This window comes from Thalia democratica, chromosome 9 (genome assembly GCF_965202585.1).
Source record: "Thalia democratica chromosome 9, ktThaDemo2.hap1.1, whole genome shotgun sequence".
NCBI classification, from domain to species: domain Eukaryota; kingdom Metazoa; phylum Chordata; class Thaliacea; order Salpida; family Salpidae; genus Thalia; species Thalia democratica.
The window spans coordinates 29333559-29361438 of record NC_139173.1 but is presented as its reverse complement, the minus strand read 5'-3'; the positions used below and the strand labels follow the sequence as shown (position 1 = coordinate 29361438).

The window sequence follows — 27880 nt, the reverse complement described above, 5'->3', positions numbered from 1 at the left end:
AGTTATGTTATTTAACAGTTTGGCAACATATTTTTTGAAAACAACTGCTTAAGAAGAAATTAAAAAACCTTAAGTTTGCAGTTTGATAGCAGCATAATAACTGTTTTAACAAAATCTGTAACATGTAGAATACTATGTATTCTTAAATACTTTTATTTAAATTTAAACTTACATCGAGTCATTTTTCTAAAACAATAAAAGTTCTTACAGGTATTTTCAACAAAAAATATACTTGTAAAAAAAAATAACAATAGCAGATATAGTTCAAAGTATAATTAAAATAGCATTAAGATGCTTAAACATGACATGATAACATCTTCTACAAAACAAATTATTTAATTTTAAATTTATCTTGCTGTTTTCAACTAAAACTATTTTAAGTTAAAAATTATTTTTCGTTGAAAGAATGAGTTAAATAAGTTTAAATCTTTATTGAAACTATAGGTGAAATAACAGTTTTTTTTTGTATTATCACTAGAAAAGTAATACCAGTTGTAATATAAAAAGCTGAACTTGATAAACTATATAGAAATAAAAGATCAAAATTTAGATTTCACGAAATATGTTTTTTTTTTTTTTTGTGTAAAATATACACTCTAAGAGTAAAACTTTGTGTTTTTATTTCAAAAGTAAGCAAGAGTGAGTTTATAAATAATTGAGAAGGAAATTGTTTTAAAATAAACATTAAATTCTCAAAATTGGAAAGCGAGTTCTGAATGTTTTTTTAATGCAATTTAGTTTAAAAAACTACTGAAATATGATTTGTGTATCTGAATAAAACTTTTCAAACTCGCAATTTCAAATATTTTTTGCTGTAAGGTGCTATTTGTGCTTATATACAAATTTGTACAAAATAATTGTACGCTTTGTATGTCTGATAAACATGTTAAACAAAATCAGTTGTTTTGATAACGACCAGTTGACCTCAAAGTTTTTTAGTCTATAAAGGTCAATAATAATGAGATTAAGAATTGTAGTCGACTAACGCAAAGTAAGGGTTTCACATTCGAAAAAGGATTAAATTTTAGCGAGAATAAAAGCCTACTTAGTTTTACAAACTTGTAATATACTTAATTGCGCCACGATCGAAAAACATTCCATAATTTTTTTTTGATTGTTTAATGATAAAAAATAGTGGTTTAGTCAAAAAATGATGAGTAGATTAAAATTAAATTTTAAAGGCCACTGAGATAGACTATTTCTCGGTGATATACTATACTAAGTATAAATAGAGTAGTTTGTAGTAACTCAACAAATATAAAAAATCAAAATAATTACCAATTTCCTGTGCACCTGTAGTAAATTATTGTTTATTTGGAGTTTGTAAAATTTCTCAGCAATTAAATACTTAAAAGTTTTTCTTCGTAGTCTTAAGTGTCGTTTTCAATAACTATTTGTAAGTAGTATTTTTATGATATAAAAAATATAAAAACTAATTTAGTCAGTCTTGTCTATAAGCTTACTCAAGTATAAATAGTATGTTACAAGTAAATTATATAATGGCATGTTCTCGACTCATTTTGACTATGTCAATTTTTATACATAACATATTTGTGTTCTAACAACAAAAAAAAAACGTTTTAAACATATGTTAGCGAAATAAATTCTTGCATTTTTAAAACCTACAAGAAGAGTTTTAACTTTTCTTCCTAAAATATTTTTAAGCTTTGATTTTTATGCATAAAAACTTACTTCAAGTTTAATTATTGTGTGCTTTAAATTTATTGTTTTCTTTTCTTTAAATTTACAAATATTGAAAAAAAAGGTAAAATCATCCTTACCTTTTAAATTGCATAAAGTGTTAGTAAAATATAATAAGGATACTTTAAAATATCTTTTAATTTTTTTAAAAAGAAAACGAATAGAAAAAAAATTACTGGCGTTAAAATAAATTGAATTGATTTTCCGTTAAATTAGTTTAAAGTTCAAGTATAAAAAGTGCGTACTTATTGAGTACTAATCAAATTTAAACTTAAATTTTAAACTGCGACCAATTTAAACTACTTAGTCTGTTGAATAAAATTTTGGCTTTAATTCTCAATAAGTTTTCATACCTAGTTTCAAACAACTTAAAAGGTTATACTATCTCAGTAAAAAAATAAAGTTTCATATAAAACTATCATTTAAGACTGTTTTAGTTAAAAAAAATTATTTTTATAATCTTATTTTAGATTACCTCAAGTTTTATTACAGTATAGTTTTATATAAAAATGTAAACTATATAGTTCATTAACATGGGCAATTATTTACAGATAGTATAACAAGCTCAACTAGCTTTTTCATTATAATTACACTGACAAACTCCGTGGTGTGCTCCTTAACATTTTTTTATATTTGTTGAACTCTTTATGTTACCTTAGTTCTCACATAATTTTAAATTCATATCCTTCAAAGTTCTATAAATATAATTTAGGTACAACATTAATAAAATGTAAATAATCTTAGAAAGTTGTTCTGCAAAAATTTTATTTAAATAACATTACAATTATTGTAAACACTTTGTTTAAATTTTAGAATTCTTTAACGTATTACTTTTTAGTATGTACTTGTTTTTCTAAAGTAACTTTATAAAAAAACAGGTTGTTTATCATTAATATTTTTTTTTAGTTATAAAAAAGTATTATAGGCACAGATAATTTAAACAATGATAAAAATCTAAACATTATTTTACAATGTTTTAAAAGCTTAGTTGTGTAAGTCATTCAGTTTACAAAGCGTTGTCTTATATGTAATGTAAGTAGATTTATCGGGTAAAGTTTAACATTTTATAAAGTAAATAAAGATCAATAAAACTGTATTGTTCAGCTAAAATTGTACAGTCCCTTTCATACGTTGTTTAATAGATAATTTAGATGCGTGATAAAAACAAATCACACCAAGAAAAGCTTAGGCGATACTTTGTTAATATTTTTTATCATGTTCAATTTAAAGCTTTTTATAAAATCAGTGATCTTTACACGCAACTTTGTGACAATTAGTAAAAATATTGCACGCAATATTTTACGTATTTAAAGATATTATAAAATTGGATTGTTTTTAAAAACAAATTTTATGAGTTGTAACTAGTTTAAAGAAATTTTCCTTGCCAAATGAATTATTTACATTTAAAAACTTTAATAAATAATTGGTATTATTACGAACTTGTATATTAATAAGCAAATAATACGTTCTAATTAAGCAAATAAAAAGAACTTTAGAATAAGCTCATAAAACGTTAATAAGATAGAAGAAAGTATTTTCTGTTGATTGCTTTGATTTAATGACAAATTATTGTTACATTTGAAATAACTTAACAGTTTACGAAATAAAAAAAGCTAAATGGAAAATTATTTTATTTGGTAGTCGTTTAAAATTAAATTGAAACTTTTGCATAACGAGAACAACGATTTTTATTATTAAACTTTTTTAAATCAGTTTTTTTTTTACTCTTTATTATTTACATTGAAAATGCTGAAGGTAAAGAGTCTTCAAAAAATAATAACTAAAACGTAACAACTTGGCTTATAAACCAATACAAATAGTCTATGTTTACACAGGTGTTGCTTTACAAATTACATGTTAATTTTAAATAAAATCTCAAATTAATAGTTAATTTTATGTAAACTTTCGACCCTAGATAGAATGTTTAATGTTATAATAGCTTTCTTGATCAGATTAGACTAGGTTAAGTTAATGTTTAGTATTTAGTATACAAAACTTACTTTACACGTCTGATTTTGTGTTTATGATTAAAAACCTTGCTTTAGCATTAATAACACACGAAACAGCTTTGATATGTTTATTTTTAAGTTTTAATGTTGATAATGTGTGTTTTTAGTGGCCAGAACACCTAAAGCATGATAGTTTTGAAACTTCTTAGACTAATGGTTATTATCTGTCTATTAAAAACTTCGAACTAACTAACCCTATTTTAGTCTTCATTTGCTATAAAAACATTTAGAATTATAACCTTTTTGGGGTGTGTTTACATAAGATTAAGATGTCACTTTTTATTGTTGCTTTCTAAGCTTTAATGTTCATAGAACACGTTTAATGACAAATTACGAAACAATTTACTTCTGTTTTATTTTTAAGTATTAAATTCAAGTTTAGGAGTGTCTGCTAATAAAGTTACATTTCAAATTGCAAATAAAAACCTGTCATATGTTTCTAACTAAATTTATATTAACTTATTTTCTTTACAAGATTTTGATATTGATACAAGCTAACATAAAGAAATAGTTTTTCATTTCAAGTTTCCTCTATTTAAAAAGTTAATATTTAAAAAAAGGCCTGAATTTAGTCAGAAATAGATAATGGTACTTGAAGTTTTTTATTAAACAGCAACTATACTTTATCGGAACTAAACGAAACGCTTACAGCAAAACACTATAATTATTTTAAAGGCATTCAGTAACTAATATAAAATTTTAAACTTATAACTTTATCAATTCCAAAAATAAAATTATTTTTACTTTTCTTAACTGAAAGTTACAATAACTAGCTCTGACTTGAAAGTGGGCTGTAATTTAAATGTTTTAAATTTACTTAAAAGTATTTGTAAAGTTTGTATGTAAATGTTGAGCGAATGTGTAAATAGCTTTGCATGAAATTGAGAAATTGTTTCCGTGAATATTTTAATAGTGTTTAAAGTCGTTTTGTGTGTATTTTAACTTTTCAAAAAAGTATACTCAAGAGTAATTCGTAATTTAGAATAGAACAAATATAAACAGATATCTTGTGCATAAAATTGAAAAGATGTTTCTGTAAAAATTTAATTTTAATGTTGTTTGTAAGATGTGTATTTTTTTATCTTTAAATAAATTTATTCAAAACTAGTTGGTAACTTTAAATAGAATAAAGATGCAAAATGTGTAAATTTGTTTTCCATGAAGTTTTAAAATTCTTAACTCATTAAATCTTCGCTAATATAAGACTACGATATTTTACTAATCATACAAATGAGCTTTTTGAAATAAGGCAAAGTTTTTCATTTATCAAGTATGACTTAATTTTTTTTTAATAAATAAATTATTTCAAGTACTTATGTGAAAAAGGGCTATAAAAAATGGATAGAACTCTATTGAACTACGGCAGTTTAAATAAACAATTAACAATATAAGGACAACAAATTTGTTAAAATTATCGTCATTTAACACTATAGCGAATTAGTTTATTAATTATAGACTTGAATTGTAGTATTGAAAAAGTTTTCAAGATTTTTTTAATAATTTGATTAGGTTTAAAAAAGTTGGAACTTTTGATGGGAAGCTTGTAAAACTTTTCTAAGGTTTTTTATGAATAGTGTGATGTCATAATGACAAAAGCTTATCTTTATTTTCGCGCTTAGATAAGATTTTTAACCGAGTTATTAGCTGAAAATGTTTGAACAGCACTTCTAGTAATTTCCTGTAAAATTTCTTCCTCGCTACTTACAACCACAAGCTTTATCTGCATTTTTAAAGTAACCTGCTATTTGAGTACGCACTTTCTAGGTACGAACTGCCGGTATAGTACGCACTATTTAACCAAAAAACGCTGTGCTCCAAAAATTATTTTTTTAACTTTCAGATTAAAAATTCTGTCTTGAAAAAAAAGAAGTAGAATACAAAAGTATTATATTTAAGAATAAACTATACTGTATTAAGTTTAAACATATTGTAGGAACCAAAAAATAAGCTATGAACATAAAAAAATTTTGCCACCAAAACCGGTCGTGAATAAAATATTTAATTTGCACACTTCTACTTTTATTTATATAAGTTTTTGTTCAAAAAAATAAATAAAAGTAGTTATGCAAAAGTATTATGATTTAAAATGAATTATACTGTATTAACTTTAAATATATTAAAACTTAAGGAACCACAAAATAAGCTATGAACATAAAAACTGTATATCAAAACCCATTTTACAACCAAAACACTACAGTTTGTTTATTTTAACAATATAAAAAGAAAAGTGTTTTAAATACTTGCCTATCCCATGATAAAAACTTAGGAATAAAAAATACCTAAAAAAATATACACAACTTTTATAAACAGTGTAATGAGCAGTTAACTTAACATTTACACATTCAATGATTGAAACATAATTGTAAAAAGAGTATAAAATCTAAAATTAAATTTATAAAATCTTAAAATAAAATTCACATACTCCATGACTGAAGCATAAATGTAAAAAGAGTATAAAAAAGCTCTAGATTAACAAAAAAATCAATGCAATTCAGATTTATTTAGAACAAGATGCATAATCATGAAAATTTAGTCATTATTAATTAAAGGTTTAATGGTAGCTGTTATTTTTTAGTGATTTGTTACAAAAATTTGTTCAGTTAAATCATTATTGAAAATATCATATTCAGCTAAGTTATAAATTTTATATAAACTTTAAAACTAGTTATTCTTAAGTTTATTCTAATAAAAAGTACTAGACCTTTATATACAAAAAACACAAAAAGTAGATCTTGGTAAGGCAACATGTAAAGTTCAAGGTAGTGAGTTGAAAAAATAAAACCTTGTATAGTGAAAACATAAAAACATTTACTACATGATATGATGTTCGGAAAAAAACTTTAAATCACTTAAAACTAATGAGTATTCTTTTATCAACACAGTGAAATAAAAAACAGTTCGCTTCAAGATAAAATGAATAACTTTTGTAGCGTTTTGTCGAAAAAAATTAACTAATAAATTATAAATATTTTTAAAATTCTACAGAAATTTAGACATACAGCTTTTTTTCTTCAATTGACATAAAACAAAAAATTTCTAAGTTAACAAAATTTCAACAAATACAAATAATTAAATTAATAATTTTTCTTTTTTAATCGTTGTGAGGTTTATTTTACAAAAATTTCTAAAAAATAAATTCTTTAATTTGAATAAAAGAAATCATTAAAAAAACTTTAAAATTTTAAAACGAAAAAAAAAACTTAAAAATTGATTTTATTTTTAAACGTTGTGAGGTTTATATTACGGAAAACTGTGAAACAAAAAGCCTCTTTTTTTTAAGCTTAAAGAAAAATTATAGAAAACTAAAACATTCAAAGCTTTTCAGTCTCAGACCTTCTAAACACAACCACAAACTACACGAAGGCAATTGAAAGAAAAACTTACGAGACTTTTAAATAAAACTGTTACAAAGACCATTATAAAAAAAACAGTATTTGAATAAAAATCCATCCAAAAGTTTATTCTCAATTTCTCTCCATCATTCCCAACTCGAAATCTTCCAACTTCTTCAAAAATATCAATATTTTCACACAATCGCCACCACAGAACTCCTGTTGCTCCTTTCTTCCGCCAGGTGGCGCTGTTGCCTGGCAACCTGGTTGCTAGGAGGTGGTTGGCAACGAGGGGAGGAGAGGGTGGAAATGACGGTGGAGGGGGAGGGAGGGGTGATGTTTGATGGGGGTTTCCCATAAGTGAAACGAGCAGTAGAGAGGCTTTCGAGTGAGGATTGGTTGAACAACAACGGTCGACTGTAGAAAAAAATAAATTTTAAGTATTTTGAAAAGTATAACTACATATAATAAATTTAAATTAGAAAAATAACTTAAACTTTTAAAAATTAATTTAAACAAGCAAGCTTCACTCAAAATTAATTCAACCAAATTAAATATTTTATACCAAACTTACTTTAAATAATAGATTTAACTTTATAACTTTTGCTGTAAATTAAGCTTTTTTTAAACTATATACACTAGTTACTACTAACGTAGAATCACAATTACTCATAGAAGAAGGAACGGGGCTGCAACTTTCAATTTTCATCACGTGACTGTTGAAAATGTCAATTAATTGGTTGAAATCGGGTCTTTTTTTCGGGTCGTAACTCCAACATCTCAGCATTGTTTCGTGCAATTCAACTTGACATCCCTGTTTGATGAGTATTTTGAAATTAGTTTAGTCGATTTTTACGTAATTGATAATAAGTATTTATATTTATGAACTAATTAGACTTCCAAATTCTTAAAAGAATATTCAGAACATGTTTATAAACATTGTTTTCAGTCTTTAATTTACTTTTCAAACAATTCTCATGTAAAATTTATACGATAAAACTAATAATAATAGCTGACAGTCGAACTTGGTCACGCTTGAATTGTTTACAGGAGTAAACAAAACAAAAAGGCTTAAACTTCCGAATGTAACAAAGGAAAGTGTCATTTATTTGTTTGTACTTTCTGCTACCTTGGTATTTTAATTTGACTCACAAAGCCTTTGGCTAAAAATGGAGGTCATTTTAGGTGGTCTTTTGAAAAGTCTACTTAATAAGGTGCTCTTTAAAGTCTGTAAGCGACTCAGATCGATCGCCGATACATTTATAACCAACAAACTTGCTTTACAGTGAATATATTATGCAATTTTTTCAATCAAGTTTAGAAAACAAAGGCAGCGAAACGACCAGTTGCTAACATTGTGCGAATTGCAAGTAGCTTGTTTGTTAAACTCTAACTGATTAAAAAACCTAGCAATGCGGCAGCTAATGCGGTCAACATTATACTTAAAGTCTTTATAAAAACCAAACCTCAGGTTAGTTAATAAATTAATTAATGAGAAGTAAATAAACTAAATAATGCGTGTGTAAGAATAATTTCTACAACAAACAAACCTCGGGGCAGGGAAGTCGGTATCCGTCTTCGATAACGTCTGTGACGTCATCGTTGTTCATGTCCCAGTAGGGTTTTTCCCCGAATGACGTCACCTCCCACATGACGATTCCGAAACTCCATACGTCGGATGCGGAGGTGAACTTGCGGTATCGGATGCATTCGGGTGCCGTCCACCGCAACGCGATCTTTCCTCCCTGGCAACAAAAATAAACATAAGTAGGAGTAGGAAAAAACAATTTAATGCTAGTTAGTTTTAGCTTTAAGTCAAATATATATCTTGAATAATAAACTATTATTTCCATCGCAACGCGATCTTTCCTCCTTGGTTAGCTGAGATCAAAATATTATATCTAATATATACTAAATTTTGATATATACTTTTTTCAATTAAAAAATTTAAAAAATCGCTGACTTAACTCGTATGAAAAACAACATAAACTACTTCATACGTTGTCAGTTTATATATAAAATGCAAATCAAAGGTTTCAACTAACAGTAAAAAAAGTATATCAAAATTAGAATTAGTAGCTATTAAACAAGCTAGTTTTAGCTCCCACATAACACAACTTATTGACCTTGTCTTATCAAAGTATAACTCAATACAAATCAGTTCATTTTATATTTAGTACAATTTGTTAATAACTCACTTGAGTAGTGTATGTAGCGTTGGGATCGTTTTCCAGCGTTTTTCTGCTCAAACCGAAATCTGACACCTTGCAATTGAAATTGTCATCAACTAAAACGTTCCTGGCCGCGAGATCTCGGTGAATGTAATTTATGGAGTGCAAGTATTTCATTCCGCAGGAAATTCCTCTCAACATTTCCAGCACGATGTCTTGAGAGTGGAACTTGTCGAGTTTTAACAGGAACTTGTCGAGTGAACCGTTTTGTGCAAACTCAGTTACTATCATCGTGGGTTGTTCTGTTTTGATGAATTTTGTTTTTAAAAGTTAACAAAGTAAGACAGACTGAAAAACATGACTTAAAAAAATATGTTGTATTCGCTGTCGCTTGCATTAATTTGTACAGCTAAGAAATTGTATAGATTAAAAAAAAAATTAGTACAAAGTAGAGTTGAAGCAGAAATATTTTTATCTGACAGAATAAAAATGTCATCAGCTATATTGATAAAAAAACAAAACAAGCTAAAAAAAGAAAAAAATAGTTTTGCGATAACCGGAATCTAGTTTAATCGAATAATCTAATGTAAAAAAAAACAAACGTTTAGTTTGAACTCCGATTAATTTAACGATGTTTGGATGATCGAACTGAGCCATGGTGCACGCTTCTCTCAAGAAATTAGTCTGATCAACCAGACTGGCTCCATTCTTCAGTGTCTTCACCGCAACTTCCACCAAATCCTTCTTTCCTTCCTTCATCTCTCCCTTGCACACTTCACCGAACTCACCTGTTTGAAGTTGGTTGTAAAGAATTTTTATAATGAAACATTCCATGAACTAAACAAAATAAAATTGGTGAGCTCAAACACTTTGCTGCGTTTTTAACATGAGAACAGTGTTGGTTGGTTATTAATTTTTTCATAAATTTAATAATGGATAAATACTGTCTTTCTAAAATAGCTAATACGTTTGCCACTTAAATAAAGCAAAAAAAAACATGCTTTTATGAAACATTTTATGAAAGAAAAATAAAAAAATACTTAATTGATTTAAATTTAATTAAGAAAATAAATTCTACCTATAACAAGTGTATAAGTGAGAGACCACATAACAAAAATCAAGTTTTATTTTATGATTTAATTTTTTTTTAACTGCCAACTTAACAAACTATTTTGTTAAAACATTTGTTGTATTTTGTTGTACACTGTGTGTTGAACTTATAATTAACAAAAAAAATAATTATTTCATTACTTTAGTCAAAATTAAGTTATTTGTAAGATATAGACAAAAGGAAGGAAAAAAAAAAATGCACTGACAGAATAAGCAAGGTGCAAAACATTGTAATTAAAAAAAATTGTTTTGCAGAAAATTCAACTTGCTTGTGAAAATCAAAAAATCTACCTTGCCCGATGACCTTGAGTATTTTAATTTGTTCCATTTGTATTTCCCTGGCGATTTCAGAAACACTTTTGTGAGGGTCTCTGTAGTCCACGTAAGTCTTCATGCGACCTTTGAAGTTGTTTGTTGAAATTACTTTTCTACAACTTATTGGTTTTTGAATGGAGCTTTTGTTGCTTTAAGTTGTAAATGTTTGTATGTTATAGATTAAAGTAAAAAGACATTATTTTGTTGTTTTGTTTTATAGAGTTGACTTTTAGTGTGACTATTGTATCTAAACATTAAAAAGAAAAAGAAATACTTTTTACGTGTTAATTTTTTTATTTTAGGTTTTATCAAAATAGCAAATAAGTTTAAAAATATTTAATTTTAAAGTTGTACTTTAAGAAAAAGTTATTAAATCTACACATTCATAACATAAACAGTATAACAAGTGTTTATCAAACTACGAAAGACCAACCATTTTTGCTCATATCAACCCTCAAATCGCCCACTATTTTCGTTGCTAGGGAGTTGTCAAACTTGGTTGTCATGGAACTTTCCAGCATCTTGGCCTTCTTGTCAGATTTGGAATTGAACTTTTTGCGGAGGCATATCAGGAAAGATATGAATGCGATGAGTATTAGTACCGAGGTGAAAACCACTATGGCTACCAAAACCTCAAAACTTAACTCTGTTACTGGTTCTGTGTAAAGTTTACAATTGGTTAAAAATCAATGTATGTAACATATATACATACAATAATAAAATATATAGATGCTTACGTTAAAATAACTTTAAAATTTTTTTTTGATTGAAAATATACAACAAACTTCCATTTCAAAGGGATTAAAACTTTATTCATAAAATAAAAAAGCAGCGTGGAACCACTTAAACATTTTTTATAGATATAAATAAGTCAGAAATTTATTTAACTCAATTGGTAAATAAAATTTATTGGTTAAGTAGGAAAATAATGAAAGTCATTACTTTCTTTTGAGATTTATCTGCATACAAAAATAAAAATTACAAGTTGTGATGTGTGAAATTTTAAACAAACAATTTAAAAAAAGGATAAATAACACAATATTTTTAACACAAATTTTAAACAAAAACTTACTTGATTCAGTGGTAAAAGATGTAATTTTGCTGTATTTTCCGAACCCAGCCTTGTTATAAGCTCTTATTTTAACTTGATATTTTGAAGATTGAAGAAGAGCTGATAGTGTTATATTGCAATATTCTGATAAACATCTTACCTGGAAAATACAAAATGTTTTTTTAATTATATTGTTAAATTTTTTTTTACATTAACTATTTAGAAAATAATTTAAATTACAGTTATACGTTACATCCTATTTGTGAAAAAAACACAAATTTTATTGTTTAACAGTTGTTATTTTTGTTTTGTTATTTAAAAATTTCATATTAAACATATTTGGTTAAACTTATAAACTTATTTTTATGAAGTTGTACTTAAAAACCAATGCTAAATAATTAACATAGGTATTAAATAAACAGGATTGTATTTGAATTTAACTAAAACATATTTTTAACACTTACTTTACGAGTGGTTGGAATTGAGACGAAATCATCAGATTCTGGCTTCTGATTGGTTAATTTCAATGTTATTTCGTATTCTGTGATTGGCTGATCGCTGGCGGGTTTCGACCAATAAACTTGCACCGAATTGTAATCTATTTCACCGAAAAATAATCCAACCACTTCTGAAGGTACTGTGTTGAACTTTTTTTTATTCTTTATAATAGTAATTATGACTTAGTAAAGCTTATTGTTTATACTTTGAAAAATAGTTATAGGATTAAATTTTATACTTTTAGATCAACAGTAAATGTTTCAAGTTATATAAAATTTAAAATTACAAAAATTTTCTACACAATGTTATACAAAGTTTCCTTTGAAATTAAAAACAAATCCTGTTGTAGATAAACTATGCAACAACAAGTTTAAATATAAATTATAAAGTAATGTGACAGTGTGATTGATACTTTGACATTTACAATATCATTATTTGTCGATTTATTTGAATTTTTTTGATTTTTTGGACATAAAAAATAACGAGAAAAAACAGAAAAACAACAGGACTTAAAAAACATCAGTCATGGGATAAGACAAAAGTTTTAATTTGAAATTGAATATCCTTTTAATTTAAATCAACTTGAAAATTTGAAACAAAATACTTTTCATACAAGATGTCAAAAAATCAATCAATATATCAAATTACTAGATAATATTTTTGTTGTTTTACTAAAAATTAAAAACGAAGTTTTTTAAAGTTTTGTTATGTTCGTATTTAACCTCTAAGTTATGTTATTTTAAAAAAAATTAAAAGAGTAAATATTTTTTTATTAAAATTCTTAAAAAAATTTTATCAACCACATCAGTGAGATTACGATCTCAATACTTAATCTTGGTTTGAAATTAATAAAATTATCAAAACTAGAAAAATTCTGATTAATTAGACGGATTAAACATACTTAAAAAATTATCTAACACTTAACATGTTTTGCATAAATTGCTGAAATTCTATAAATATTTAGTATCTTAAAAGAACTAGTTTCAAATAAAAGTCTACAAATCTATTTTAAATAAATAAAAATAACTATAATTTACAAGATATTAAGTTTCTTAAAAAATTTTAAAACTTTAACAATAAAAAGTCATTACAAGAAAACAGTTTTACAACTTGTATTTTAAAAAAGGAGTACCAACTTAGTACAAAAAACACAAATTTAATCGATTTATTCTGCAATAAAAACACAGTGTCACAAAAGTAACAGTATTTTAAACTCCCCTTAAGACATTTTAACCACTGATTATGATCAATATAAAATCGGACTGTTTAGAATCTTATGTCGTGTTTTTACAACTTTTTCTCTACAGTGTTTTGAAAAAGTTATATTTTGTAAATAGCTCTCAATATTGAATGTAAATTTTTTTCTGGTATCACCAATAAACTTGTTAGGTTCATTACTTATTAATGTGACGAGAAAAAAAAATTACCAGTATTTTACTTACTGCGAGGGTAAAATGAAAAGAACAAAAAAATAGAAAACATAGCGTTGTTAATTATTAATCAAAGAGAAAAAGTCATTCAAAACTTAAAAGACCAGTTTACTTATAAATAATAAACATTTTGTTACAGGAGAATTTTTTATTTACTAACTAAAAAACTACAAATTTATCATATAAGTCAATTTAAAAATTATTATTTAATTCTAAAACTAACCACTTTCTGAGGTTGAAAATTTAATTTCGGCAAACTTTTCTGGTTTATTGGATTTTTCTGACACTTCGTTCATTGATTTAATCTGCAAATATACTTTTTTTAGAACAGAAATATTTTAAGCAACATTTAATAGAAAACTATTAATTTTTTAACTTTAAATATCAAAAACTTTCGATGCATATTTTAATACATCAACCACTTTTAATTCTTAAAACAAGAAAAACAAATTACTTTCAGTTTGTAATAAGAAAACTCCGGTAGTTCTGACATTAAAACTTCTGGTGAAATGAGATTTTTGTAATTATTCGGATAAAATTTAATTGAATTCGGACAAGTTTTGCACTTTTTGTAAGTTTGATCAGTACATGTGCTGCATGATATTCTGTAATAAAAACAAAAACACTTGTTGCTATTATAAAATTGTAAAACATAGTAAAAATAATACACATATTTTACTAATTAAATAATCAGTTTAAAAGTACAGGTTAAAAAACTATAAGAACGCATCACAATGTTATCAAGGTAAATTGTAAAATTAAAAGCAAACATAATTGATGAAATTACTTGTCAAAATTTTACATATATTTCACTTAAATTTAACATTAAGTTTACAGCCTAAAATAGATTTAAACTCATTCCCAGTTATATTAAAGTTAAATTATTAAAAAAAACCTTTAGTAAATTAATTACAAAAAATATATAAATACCTGTAACTAATATCTGCTAGTCCTCCATCATTCAATGGAGTTTGCCAAACAATTTGAGCTCGATTATTTTCAACATTAACTTTTACATTCCTTGGCTCAGATGGAATTGCTGTTAATGTATAAAATTAAAATAAACATATTTGAAAATATAAAATTTGTTTATATAAGTAAAGCTAGTAAAAAGTGTATTTTTGTTCAATGCTTGTATAAGAACAGTGTTATGTACAATTTCATTTAAAATGTTCCAAAGCAATGAAGCAAAAATAATAGCATAAGTTTATATAAGTTTTTTGGCAAAAAAAACAAGTTGTTTTTGGAATGAAAATTTTATTACTTTGTATAAACTTTGAAGCTATTCATGTTCACATACGGGTGAAAATGTATGGAACAAACTTTTATGCTTATGAATAAAAAAAGCAGGTCACTAACATTTTTATTTGTTTGATATAAATATTAAAACTTTATAAATATACCAGCTTAATTATCAAATATTACAACATCTTGTTTAGTTTTTAAACAATTAAGTTTTTTTTTTAATTGTTTCACTTTACAGCTTCAAAAACTTAAAAAAAATATTAAATCAATGTTTTTATTTATACTTCAATCTAATACTTTATATTTACAAAAAACTAACTTTTGCAAGGTTGGGATATCTCATTATCATCTAATCTGAATGAATCAGCTTGACACTGACAGAATGAACTTGCAAAATTATCAGTGAAACTTAAACTCGGACATTTCCTACAAACCTCATTTCCAAATACTGATTTGTAGAAACCCGGTTGGCATGCTGTTGAAATATTTTTATTCAAAAAATAGTTTAATTATACTTATATATCTCTAAATGTTTTAAAACTGTAGAAGTTTGCTAACTTGTTGTCTTTATATTTAAGTTATGTTTTGTGTATTTTGTTTTAAATTTAAAAATATACAGCGAGACAGCTAATAAAAACAGCTTTAGTGTTTAGATGTAATTGGCTTTACATGTAAGTCTTGAAACTAAAACAAACACTTTCTAGACTTCGTATGTATCTAAAATAAAATAACTGCCTAAGCAATAAACTTCTTTTAATTGTAAACAAAATACTGAAAAGTTTCTAACTGGTTACTATGAAAACTGTAAAAACAACACTAAAAGTTTATTTTGCCAAAAAGGTTTTGACCCTGTCGCTTTATTTAAAACTGTCAGACACTCAAATTCGATATTTATTCAGTTCACCGGCAAATTGCAGTAAAGTGATTTGCTCCTATTAGCTTTTTATTGATGAAAATACTGAACCAATTTAACTATTTTACTGTTACGATTTAACTGCAAGACATAAAGAGTAAAGGGAAGCTTGAACACAAGTATTTACAGTGAAAATTTTCACTTACAACTACTTTAAAGTTACTGATTGAGAAAATTGGTGAGAAATAATAACATAAATAAACTAAGCTAAACTTATAAAACTGTAAGTGTTATTTTCAGTTCTTAAAATACAGATTTTATTTTGATGGTATTGGTAATCTACAAATAAATAATAAACAACAAATAATTCTTACCAATACAGGTTCCGTTCTGGTGATATTGGTATCCTACGTCACAATTACAACTTCCGGTTGATGCTTTCCATTCGCCATTACTATTGCAGTAAAATACTGGAGCTGAAAACAATTGATTTTTTAAATCTATAAAAAAAATACTGAAACATCAACAAAAAATATTATTTATATAATTATTTTTGGTCTTTAAATTTATTTATTAGAATTTAAAGTAAAAGTAGAACTGTAATCTCACTTGCTTGAGCCTTTGAGTACATAAGAAAAAAAAACTTTGGTTTTTAAAGGAAACTGTAGTTTTAACTTATTGTTTTATGAACAGCTACAATCTAGAATGAAGACTTTCAATTTAAACTAAACACAAAAATAAGTGGTTTTAAATAAGTATAGAGCGATTTTTTAACTTCTGGTATTAATAAGTTTAAATTTTTTTCGCACGTCTTTTGTCGCAATGGGTGGTCCTATTGATTGACAACTACAAAGTTAAACAAACAAAAAAAAAACTTGTTATAATAGTAGTTTATTTTCAAAAGATTATAGTATAGGGAAAAGTACTTTTGTAGTGTAAAACACTCAACTTTTTTTAAGTTTAAATATATTTTCAAAAACCTTTAAAGTAATTTGTGTTAATAAAACTGCTGTAGTACTTAAATTATTGATTTCTACTGTAGTAAGAATAAATAAACATAAAGTTTTATTTAAAACTTACTTATCAAGATAAATATTTTTATTTGTTTTACTTTGTTGTTTCTGTGTTTTAAATTAACTACATACAACTAACAAATAAATAAAACAAAACTTTTATTTGGTAATTTAAAGTTTTTATAGAAAAATCAATTAACAAACCTTTATTGGATTTCACAGAATTAGGCAAACATTTTCCTTCAACTTTAACCAGGTCCGCGTGTCCGGCTCCTGACACTGTTTCAGGGAAGGATACCAAATTCCTGGTTGTTTCAGGACAGTAGTTGTAGAATATCCTGATTTTTTGAATTGATAAACAGGCGCCTTGGTTGTTGATTGCAATGTACAGTCCTTTTCTGTTTGTTTTAAAATTTAAATTTAAATAAACATATATGTATATATATGTGCTTTCTCACACTAAATTTATAGACTAAAGAAATTTCAGTATACAAGTCATACTCAAGCTAAATATCTAAATAATTCAAAAAAATGTAAAAAGTTTAAACCTTATACAATAAAAACAATTCAATTAGCTTAGTTGAGTTGTTTTAAAACTTATTCAGTCTAATTAAGGTTAATTATAAAAAGTTAAACACCATTGATTTTTAAACTTTATTTTAACGACGGGTCAAACGAAACGGATCAAACAAAGAAAACTTTCAATAACTTAATAAAAACTTTTTACAAATTCAGCTTTACGATTCCAATTATTTATTGTATGCAAAAAACCTTTTAAAACGTTAGTATGTGAAGAGTTTTAACTTTTTTTAAATGCTTTTTTTTTACTCATTTCACATAATAAAAAATACATTTACAAAGTTTAAAAAGTTTAATAAACAAATGTATTAAAATGAAAATAAAATAAAGTGTGTAGCATTACACCTATTTAGAAACAATATATTTTTTTTATAACTAAGAAATAAAATTAAGAATTAAAAAGTTAGTTTAATACAACAAATAAAATCTTAAAACCAAATAGTGATATTTAAAAAATAAAAATTATTCATATGTTTAATTTTTAAGTAAAATCGTTTTAAGTTTTAACTAACAAAATTAATATAAATAAAAAATACCTTCTGATTACAATATCCAAAACTTTAGTAGTAACGACAAATTTTCCCCTCTTATCCCTGTCCAAGTTCCTGTCTGCGGCCAAAGTGTCAATTTTATTGTACAAATTGTCGTTCCAGGGCGGAAAAGTTGAAGTGGCACTGTCCGAGTCGGCTTGGTAATTGTAAAGGGTGAAAGTCTCGCGACAATTCTCCTGATTGAAGCACACAACTGAAAATGTCACCTCCAATTTCACTCTATTGGCACCTCTGTTGTTTATAATGCTTTATTTGTTTCTATTTTTTAAATTTTCTTATTTAGAACCAATATAACCATAATGAGCTTTTACAATGTACTTAAGTTAATAGGGTGTACAAACTAAGCAAATATTTTTGTATTATCGTAAAAAATCTTCAAAAGTTATGATTAATAAAACCTAGTATTTACTGAAAGAAAAATTATATTTAGTTTGAAAACTAAGTTTTGGTATAATTGCACAGGTTTCGTAAACTAAAATTTTGTCTAAATCTCTAAAAACTTTGTAGTTTCTTTATTTTTTAATGAAAGCAATGTACAATATAAAAGCGTTATTAACATGTGTTTAATCAAACTAAACACCTGTAATTATGTCAAAATAATCTTTTAACCGCAGTAAAGAAATTATTCAATTACATACTAAGATACTATTTAAAATACTAAATTTTAATAAAATAATTTTTTACATAACTTTGTCAAATATCAACTGCCCAATTTTTGCTTTTTCAGCAAAAAACTAACCAACTTTCAATTTGATCTTATCACACAAAAATTCCAGTCTGTCAAATTAATTAAATGGAGACAGGAACAAAAAATTAATTAAATTTCTGTTGACTCACTTACACTGATACGGGTTGCGAATTAATTAGCCATTAAAACCAAATTGAACAAAAAATCAAGTGGTATTTTAGCAACATTTGTAAGTACTTGTCACAGCCCCTTTATACCACTTGTATGGTTTTTAAACCTTTGTGACAATTATAATATAAATGCTGACAATAAATACTTCAGCAATTGAGAAACTTTTACTATCGAGCACATAATGGAAACAATGGGAATTTGAATGGAGTTTTAAATTGTGATTATTTGGTTGTTCTAAACAGCTGCCTTTTAAACTCACTTGGAGAAAGAAATACAAAATAAAGTTTTTGAATATTGTGTCTATGTTTTAGCTTTTCTTTTAACTTTTATAACTTTTTATTAAACTTTTTGTATGTTTAATTATATATCATTTTGGCTACAAAGTTAATCACAATATTATTTGTTAATAACTTAAAATTTCTAATATTGTCTATAACTACAGCCATAATTTTCTTGAATAATATATAAATTTTAATAAATAAAAGCTTACAAATCGTTGTACAAATCATTTGCGTTTGCTAATAAAAGCCAATTTAATTTTTAAATAATAATGAACATATAAGTTTAAAATTTTACAAACAAACTCGAAGCATGTAAGATATACTTAAATTCAACAGACATAAAAAAACAAACACCTTGCATGAACATAGGGGGACCGTAGCCACTGACCATTATTTTTACTTGTTGGTGGATTCGGACAAATTTCATAAGTCCTAATTGTGTTTGACATCTCATCATGGGCACTTACTTCTGACCACTTTGTAAATTTTTGTTTTATTACTACTTAACAATTTCTAAAATAAAAATTTAGTACTTGAAAAATCACTTACTTTATTTAAGTATAAAAACATTAGTTTTATTAGTACAAAAAAATACTACTTCAAAAAGTAAGTCTTAATATTATTTTTACTAATAACTAAACAACAAAACTGTAACTAGTTCTCTTTTTTATGACGTCAGAATTTAATTATTCTTATTTAATCAGACTAAGATGTTACTAATATCAGCCGAAAAGCTCTCATAATAAGAACTTTAAATATTTTTTTAATGAAAAATATTAGTAAAAAAAACTGTTTTAATTAAATTTAATAAAATTATAACTTTTATCAAGCATTTTAATCTTTAGATGTTTGAAACAACTCTAATAAGGAGTTTCTAAATTTTAAATAATATTTGACAACAAAAACTTATTTTTTAAACACTAATTTTAATTGTAATAAAAAATAGAAATTAGTTGTTTTTTTACAAATTACAAAAGAAAAAAAACAAGTAACAAAGCTAATATTTATTAAATGTAATATAAAATAAAAGTAAAAAGTTTAAATTTAATTAGAATGATAGTAAAATGAGTTTAAAAACAAAATTAAATGTGCAGTGAAAATAAATTAGGTCAAAACGCTAATGTAGTAGTATAAAACTTAAGCAAAATTTAATGATACCATTACAGTAAATACAACAGTATGACCTATAAAAACCTAACTTTACAGCTTAGTTTCACACTATAAAGACTTTTCATAAACAATACAAAAAACCTCCCGAAAAGCTTTAAAACTTAACAAAAAACATTAAACAGTTGTTAAGCTTAACCTCATAAAGGCTATCAAACTTTATAGAGCAATAAAGAAGCTTTTGTAACTAAAAGATAATGATTTTAGATACGAACATGCTTATACTAAGTTCTTTAAAAAACAGAATACAATAAAGTTTAGATTTAAGCTTGAATTAATTAATAACCAAATTGTATTTAAAATTTTAAATAAAAGTTATACCTACTTGAATATAATTCTTATGTCTGTCAAACTACTTTGATAACAAAAAAGTATTTTCTCCATAACTTTGAATTAAGCAACAAAAATGCACTTTAAAAACTGCAACAAGGCTTAAATAAATAAAAATATTTTCATTGTATAATTCACAAAGTAAATCAAACAAAATATCAATCATGAGTTTAAAAAATACAGTATCATTTATAATTCTTTGCACAAATGTAAAAAGTATTAAAATCATTAAAAAGTCCCATGATATACTTTAATTAATTCAAATACAATTTATACTTACCCCAGTTTCACCATCTTTTCTCTTCCAATCGAGATCTGAGCTGATATTGTGAGTGTTGTACAAATCATCTGCCAAAAATAAATTAAATAAACAAGTTTATTGTGAGTCATGTAAAAATTGATCGTTAAAAGGAAATTACAGATATCTGATAAAAGTAGATGCTACAAATAAATACATTTATTTGCAAAAGCAGTGATAAATTGCTCAAACTTTGTACAATTGTTATAAAAGCATTTAAAGCAATTAAATATAAAGTGAAACTTCAGCAATGGCCATTATAAAAGTTTTCACACATACAAGTAAAACATTTTCATTAAAGATGATATTTAAAAACTGCTTATCTTCTTACACTGTTATTCTTAAAGATAATCTTAAAAGATAATATTTTCAAACAAAAAATTAACAAAATTATACTGTTTTTTTTTACTAAAACTAGGTGCTTTAAGTAAATAAACTCTGTTACGAAAGTAATAAAATATCATTATAACTTTGTAGTGCTTTGAAAGCATTAAAAGATGATAACAAAGTTCAGTATGTACAAAATTTTAAACTTTGACGTTATTAAGTAAGTTTAAATCAACTTAAATATAAGAAAATTTTTACATAAGCAACCCTGAAATTGTGAAAAGTTTTAAAACTCAAAAAGTAATGGTTTCAAACAAACAATAGATAAAATGTTTTTGATATTTTTGTAATCAAAATAACCTTGTTGAAATAACAAAAGATTACAAGGATACTTACAATCAAACGTGCAAAAAGAAGTGTACCTACAATCAAATGTGTGATCACTTCAACAAATTGCTTGTATAATTGGTTGTATACAAGCAATTAATTAATTGGAACAACCACAAAAAACATAATTGAATTTCAAGCAAAGTTTCAATTTCAATGCATCAGAAATCTACAATTTACATAATTATCATAAGCAAGAAGAAAAAACTTTTTTGTGTTTTGTAACTTAATCTGCGCAGCAAACTTCAATTCAAAGAAGCAATTTTCAGTGTTCAAGGCAGAGAAGACTTGTGAAGGCAAAATCAAGTGGAAAAGCTTTTATGACATCACAACAGTCAATCCTGAACAAACATTCGAAAACTTTTATTCGCAGTGTTTATCAATGGCCATTTAAAGTATTTAGGTACTGAACGTTAAGCACAAATAACTCAAATACTTTTCTTGGTCAAACAAAACATTGTGTTTTCAAACATGTTGACAAGCGATGTGTTCTCTTCCGCTTCAACTTATAAAAGATGTTATTTTTTGTTTGATAATGGGCGGCTTTAATATTTTTACAGATAGTAGTTAGGAATTTTTTTTTGTTTGTTTAAGTCATTTTGTGGTATACTTTTTTGAATTTTTCAATTACTAGGAAATTCTTTTACATTACTAATGTTTTTGAAAATGAATCTAATCAATTAATAGCTCAAATTTTAAAATACTTTAAACTGATTTTATTCAGCAGTTTTAAAAAACAAATGCTTAACATTTTTATTTAAAATAATTAAAAACATTAATATGCTCTAATCATTTTATTACAAAGCTCTTTCATAAAAAAAACAGCAATAAGACTGTTTTATACAACTAATTTCGAATCATATTTAAGTTCTATAATACATTTAAGTATATTTAATACAACTACTTTAACATAAGTTGCTTTTTAATGATTTAATGATTTTAATGATTTTAAAAAAATATTACTAAACTTTGAATAAGTAGCATATAAAAGACTATTTTTCTGTAAGTTTTAAAATTTAATTTAAGCTTTTGAAGAAGTTACCGTTTTATTTACAACTTACAAACTTGCAAAGCTCTGCAAAACGAAGATGCTTGCAAAATTAAGCAAACAAACGTAAACTACATCAAGATAAAAAACAGTTCAGCTTTTAGTTGAACTATATTTTTAAATCTAAAAAATATATATGTTCAAACTAAAAAAACACACACATCAAACAAAGTTTATACAGGTGTCGAATATTAGTCAACAAAATATGCACAAAAATTAAACACTTACAAGGTTGGTTTTTGATAAACTTTTAATCAAAATTTTTTAGTTTTAAATATATATAAATTTTAACAACTTACGTTTGTAATATTCTGCAAAACTTTTCAATGTACAAATATAGATAATTTATTGTGAAAAAAGGTACTAAATTCTTCATTATCTTTTAATGATTACCACTAAAAAACATGATAAAATATAACTAAAATTTAACTTTCACAAACCTGATAACGACTTCACTTGAAGGATGATAGATGCAACAAAAACACAAGCAAGTGTAACAAAATATCTCCTACTCCTTTGCATTGTTCATCGGCTTCTTAAAATTAAATACTTTCAAAAATTTAAATTAACATATATCTGTTAAAAATAAAATAAAAACCATTGCACAATAAAATTCTTAAAAAATGAACTGTTCTACACAACACTCTGGCAGAGTTTCTGCTTGAAACTGCTTTTATAATTCAGTTACATTATGATTATTTCCACAACTTGTTTTTCTTTTTTTTAACTCTCTCGTTTTCAACCTCTCTCGCTTTCGTTTAAACTTTTTTCACCGAAAACTGACAAGTTTCGTCACGGTCGAGTAAGCACGGTAGCATTATAACAACGCCGGCAATATGCTACCACATGAACTTAAGCCGGCGAGAATGATTCTGCACCGCAAAGGCGACTGTGGGTTTAAAAAAGTTTGTTTTTTTACGTTTACAAAAAACGACATAAGTTGGTTGAAATGGTTCGCATAAACCCATTTGCGGGAAACTTTTGCAGCGAATTCTAAATGCAACATATTGACGACGTTGTGTTTTTTCACACACATAAATGGATTTAGTTTAAATAAAAACACATATTTTTGAATGATCGTAAACAGAAGGTTTCTCATTGCAATTAAAAAGTAAAACCTTTGCTAACCAGCTGTCAAATTACAAAGTCAATTTCAAATTCGCCTATTACCTTCAAAGTTCTGTAAAAATGTTCATGTGAGATCTTTATCTTTCAAAATAATTTTGTAGAAGTTAAACATTTATATTTTTAAACTAATAAACTTATATAAGGACGAAACCGGTCGTAAGTTGTCTCGGATGCAGTTGTTGATGGTCGTGTGGTAAAGTTGATTATTTATTGTTGATGGCGAGAAACATTTCAACTTTTTCGATGGTGAGACCGAAATAAATACTGGTTAATTACACATTATATAAACTTAAAATAACGAAATTATATTGTTCCTTAATGCCATAAAATTACTATGAAGTTGATGCGAAAGACTAAATTTTAGTATGCCGCAAACAAACGTCAATAAATGTTAAACATAAATGAGCTTTGTTTTTGTAGACAAGTAAACGCAAAACCAGTACAGTTAGAACTGCTTGCATTAAAAATAACCAGCTAATTCGTACAGCTAATTTGAAAGTTTCTTTCTTGAGTAAAAACAATGTTGAAAGCTTTAAAATATTATTAATTGAAACCAACTGGTCACGATTCAATTTTTTTTTAATTATATCAATAGCTAATTAATTTATTTATGTTGCAATAACCAATTAAATTTTAATTGGTCAGTCAATTTAATTTTATTCAAGTATGTCAAACTAAACTCGATTTTAAATTTTAAACTTAAAATAATTTCAGTACTTCAGTACTAATTTCAGTTATTTCTTTTGCTATAATAACTCTCACTACTTTTACAATTTTTGAATGACTTCCAAAATTTGAATCTAGTTTATGTGTTACTCTTATTTTAAACTGTGGTTGTACAAATGCATAAAAATAGGATTATACAAGTCTTGTGTGAATATTTTTACTTGTCTTTGATCTCCATCGATTTTAAATCTTGTTTCTTCTGTGTGTATCGAATTTCAACTTCAAAAGTTCCGATAGAAACACAAAGAAAAGTGATGAATAATTAAAGATTTACACAACGGTATCTAGTTAGTAGCGTGAACACAAAAGTTTCACTAAATTTTCATGTATTTGATTTTCCTCAAAGTCATTAGCTCGAGTTAAAAAATATTTTTTCAGTTTATTGATTTAATTAAAAACTAAATCGCACCAATGCATGCAAACTGAGGTTTCAAAGGTTAAACTTAAAATCAATCAACTATCTAAAGTTTTTATATTGCTCTAACAATTTACGCTGCTTATACAATGCTAAAAGCAATGTCAAAATGTGGTTGTAGTTTATGTACTACTTATACTTATACTGTGATTGCACAAATGCATAAAGAAGTATTATAAAATTCTTGTGTAAGTTTTTTTTTCTACTTTGATCTCCATCGACTTTAAATCTTGTCCCTTCGGTGTGTATCGAATTTCAACTTCAAAAGTTCCGATGAAAACACAAAAAAAAGTGATGAATAATTAAAGATTTACACAACGATATTTAGTTAGGTAGCAGCGTGAACATAAAATTTTCATTACTTATTTGTTTATTTTTTGTTCAAAGACAGTAGTTTCAGTTATAAGTATGTTTAAAAACTACTCTTTTACAGCTTATTGATTTTTGTAAAAAAACTACGTTGCATTGATACATTCAAACTTGTGCAAAAAAAATATTGAAAATTTTAAATACAGGACAAATAACTTGAAGGTGTAGAATAAAATTGTCGATGTTCAAAACTGTTATAAAACTTTTTTTTGTAATAAAGTATTTAGATTTTACACCTAAGTCTTAATTTTTTTAAATAGCATTAAGCATAAATTTTTTATTTAATTATGAAGAAGTTATATTATTATAACCTATAATAAGCTGCTATAACTTTATAGACAGACTTGCGTTATGAAATATGTTTTGCTATTTAAATACAGTTGAAGTTGATAACTTTGTTTTAAATGTGAAGACGAAAGACTCTATTTTAAAATACAAATTAACTACCTAGTAAAAATTTATATTCCAAGTAAATGTAGTTTACACAAAACGCTAAGTTTTTTTTTTTGTTTACAACGAAGCAGGCACGCAAGTTTTTATTCTACTAAAACAAGAAAAGGAAAACAAATAAACTTTTTACTTTTTATTTTTTTCCTGGCCCTTTACCATGTTTAACAAGTTTCTTATCAATTTTACATGGGTTGCCGAGTTTTATCCGCAAGTAGCTAGTAATGGACATAAAAAACATTTATAAAACTTAAAAGCACAAGGTTTTAAAGAAAAAATGTTTTTTAAGCAGAGTTCAAAACGTATTATAAGAATAAAGAAATCAAGCTTAAAAAAAATAAAAGTAATAAAATTGAGCTACCAATAAGGTTGTCTTTTTTTTTGTTTTATAGAAGTCTTAATAACTTCAAAAAAATTATTAAAAAAATGTACAAGTAAAGTCAACTGTTTTTGAAAATTAAAATGAAACAATACGTAATTGTTGCAAAAACAAGAAGTAAATTGCATAAAAAGAATAAAACATAAGGTCAACAACTGAACATTAAGTAAAGTGTTTTGAAATTAAAGCAATGTTTTATTTATTATATCAATAATATCTTTTTTGTTTATGTGAATTTTCGTAATTCGTTTTTGTTGTTCTCTTTCTAAATATAATGAAAAGCAATGTGTCAAAAAGTTTTGGTTTAGTTTTATTTTACTTTTACGTTTCATGATTTTTTATTATAATTTTGATGAAAATGTTATAATCTTTTGGACATGTACTTTCGGAAATTTTGTGACAAAACTTGACAAAGATTACAATCATAAGATTTTGTGTAGAACTTTAAAAAAAAATTTATAAGAATTTTCATTTTCATTATTTTAAATATTTACTTATATAACTAATTTTACATATAAAAACTAAAAGTAAAACTTATTTAAATATCTTTATGTAAATGGTATTAAGCAGATTTTAACTAGAAAGAAACTCCACTACAGTTTTTATGTTTCTTAAATTAATAGTTTGAATACACTAAATGTTTTGAACAACTAAATTAATCAAACAAGTAGTTAAGTAGGTTAATTTAAATAAATAAACTAAAACATAAACGTTTTAAAATAGGTTTTGTAATTGCACAAGTTAACAAAACAATTTTTATTATATAATACGAAACATTGGTTTTTATACATTTTTAGCATTAAAACTAATAAACGGCTACTTTGTACTTAATTTCAACAAAAGCTTTATTTGCTAATTCGATGAAAGTACTATCACAACTTTATTACAATTTGAATGACATTACTTTTAAATAGTTAAAAAAGTAATTATCTTTTATTTCTATTGTACTCTAAATATTGAAAAGTTAAAATTTCAAAATGTTAACACATATCTTTTTTTTCAAACTACTTAAAAAATTGCCTGTAAAAATCTAGTGTTAGTACTAAAATATTTGAAGTCTAGTACAACTTTGTTTGTTTAATATTGCAAAACAAATCTTTAACTTGTCAGACTTAAAGAATTAGGCAAAACACTCTATTTGCTTAAGAGTGTTACAAAAGTACAAAAGTTAAATTTACAATAGTGTTAAACATGAACGTATAACTTGTTCAAATGAAACAAAACACCTAAAAAGCAAACATTAAACATTCGAAATGCTAACTTACGTAAAAAGCAAACAAATGAATAAATATTTCTATTTACGATTCAAGTTTAAAAAATTTATTAAATATTTATAAATATTTATTTATAAATTCGTAATATAGGGTTGATTAAAGGATTAAACTTAAAGTATTTTCAATTTAAATGTTGTTTTATTAACGCTGAGTTTTATTTCCGTCGTGTTTGCATTTTATAATCAATATATATATCAGCTCGCATTGTTTAAAAATGCCTTCTAAGTATTTATTGCTAAAATAGTTTTTTACGTTTAAAACTTAAAAAAAGGACTTTGTTAATAAAGATATAAAGTAAATTGTATAGTCAATAAAGTTAAACTATAAAACTATACTTACAGAGCTGAAAATTTTTAAGATATTTTTAAGTTTAGTTTTGTAGATTTAGACCTTTTTCAAAAGTAAATAGATTAAAACTTATATAATTGAATAATAAGTTTTTGTTTACAATTAAAAACCCGAGTTTATGTTTCAAATAATTTTTAAGAAAAATAACTAAACAAATTACCCAAAAAAACTGTAACAAAACATAACATTTCAGTGTAAACTGACTTTTTATGACATAAATCTTTTTTTATAATAAATAG

At 25.2% G+C, this 27880-nt stretch overlaps 1 protein-coding gene across 1 annotated transcript; it reads right to left on the bottom strand.

Annotated features, from left to right (window-relative positions):
- Positions 1 to 7060: 7060 nt before the first annotated feature.
- On the bottom strand, positions 7061 to 23131 carry LOC145845167 (ephrin type-B receptor 3-like). Its single transcript, XM_082952589.1, has 19 exons — positions 22996 to 23131; positions 20776 to 20843; positions 19353 to 19474; positions 17844 to 18089; positions 16933 to 17126; positions 16090 to 16191; positions 15182 to 15337; positions 14548 to 14656; positions 14072 to 14222; positions 13841 to 13922; positions 12154 to 12326; positions 11711 to 11849; positions 11072 to 11296; positions 10615 to 10722; positions 9816 to 10001; positions 9241 to 9515; positions 8593 to 8787; positions 7696 to 7856; positions 7061 to 7459 (listed from the first exon to the last, which is right to left on the bottom strand). Exons 1-19 carry the CDS (start codon positions 23075 to 23077, stop codon positions 7237 to 7239), a joined length of 2997 nt encoding a protein of 998 aa, XP_082808715.1. The 5' UTR covers positions 23078 to 23131; the 3' UTR covers positions 7061 to 7236.
- Positions 23132 to 27880: the final 4749 nt, after the last annotated feature.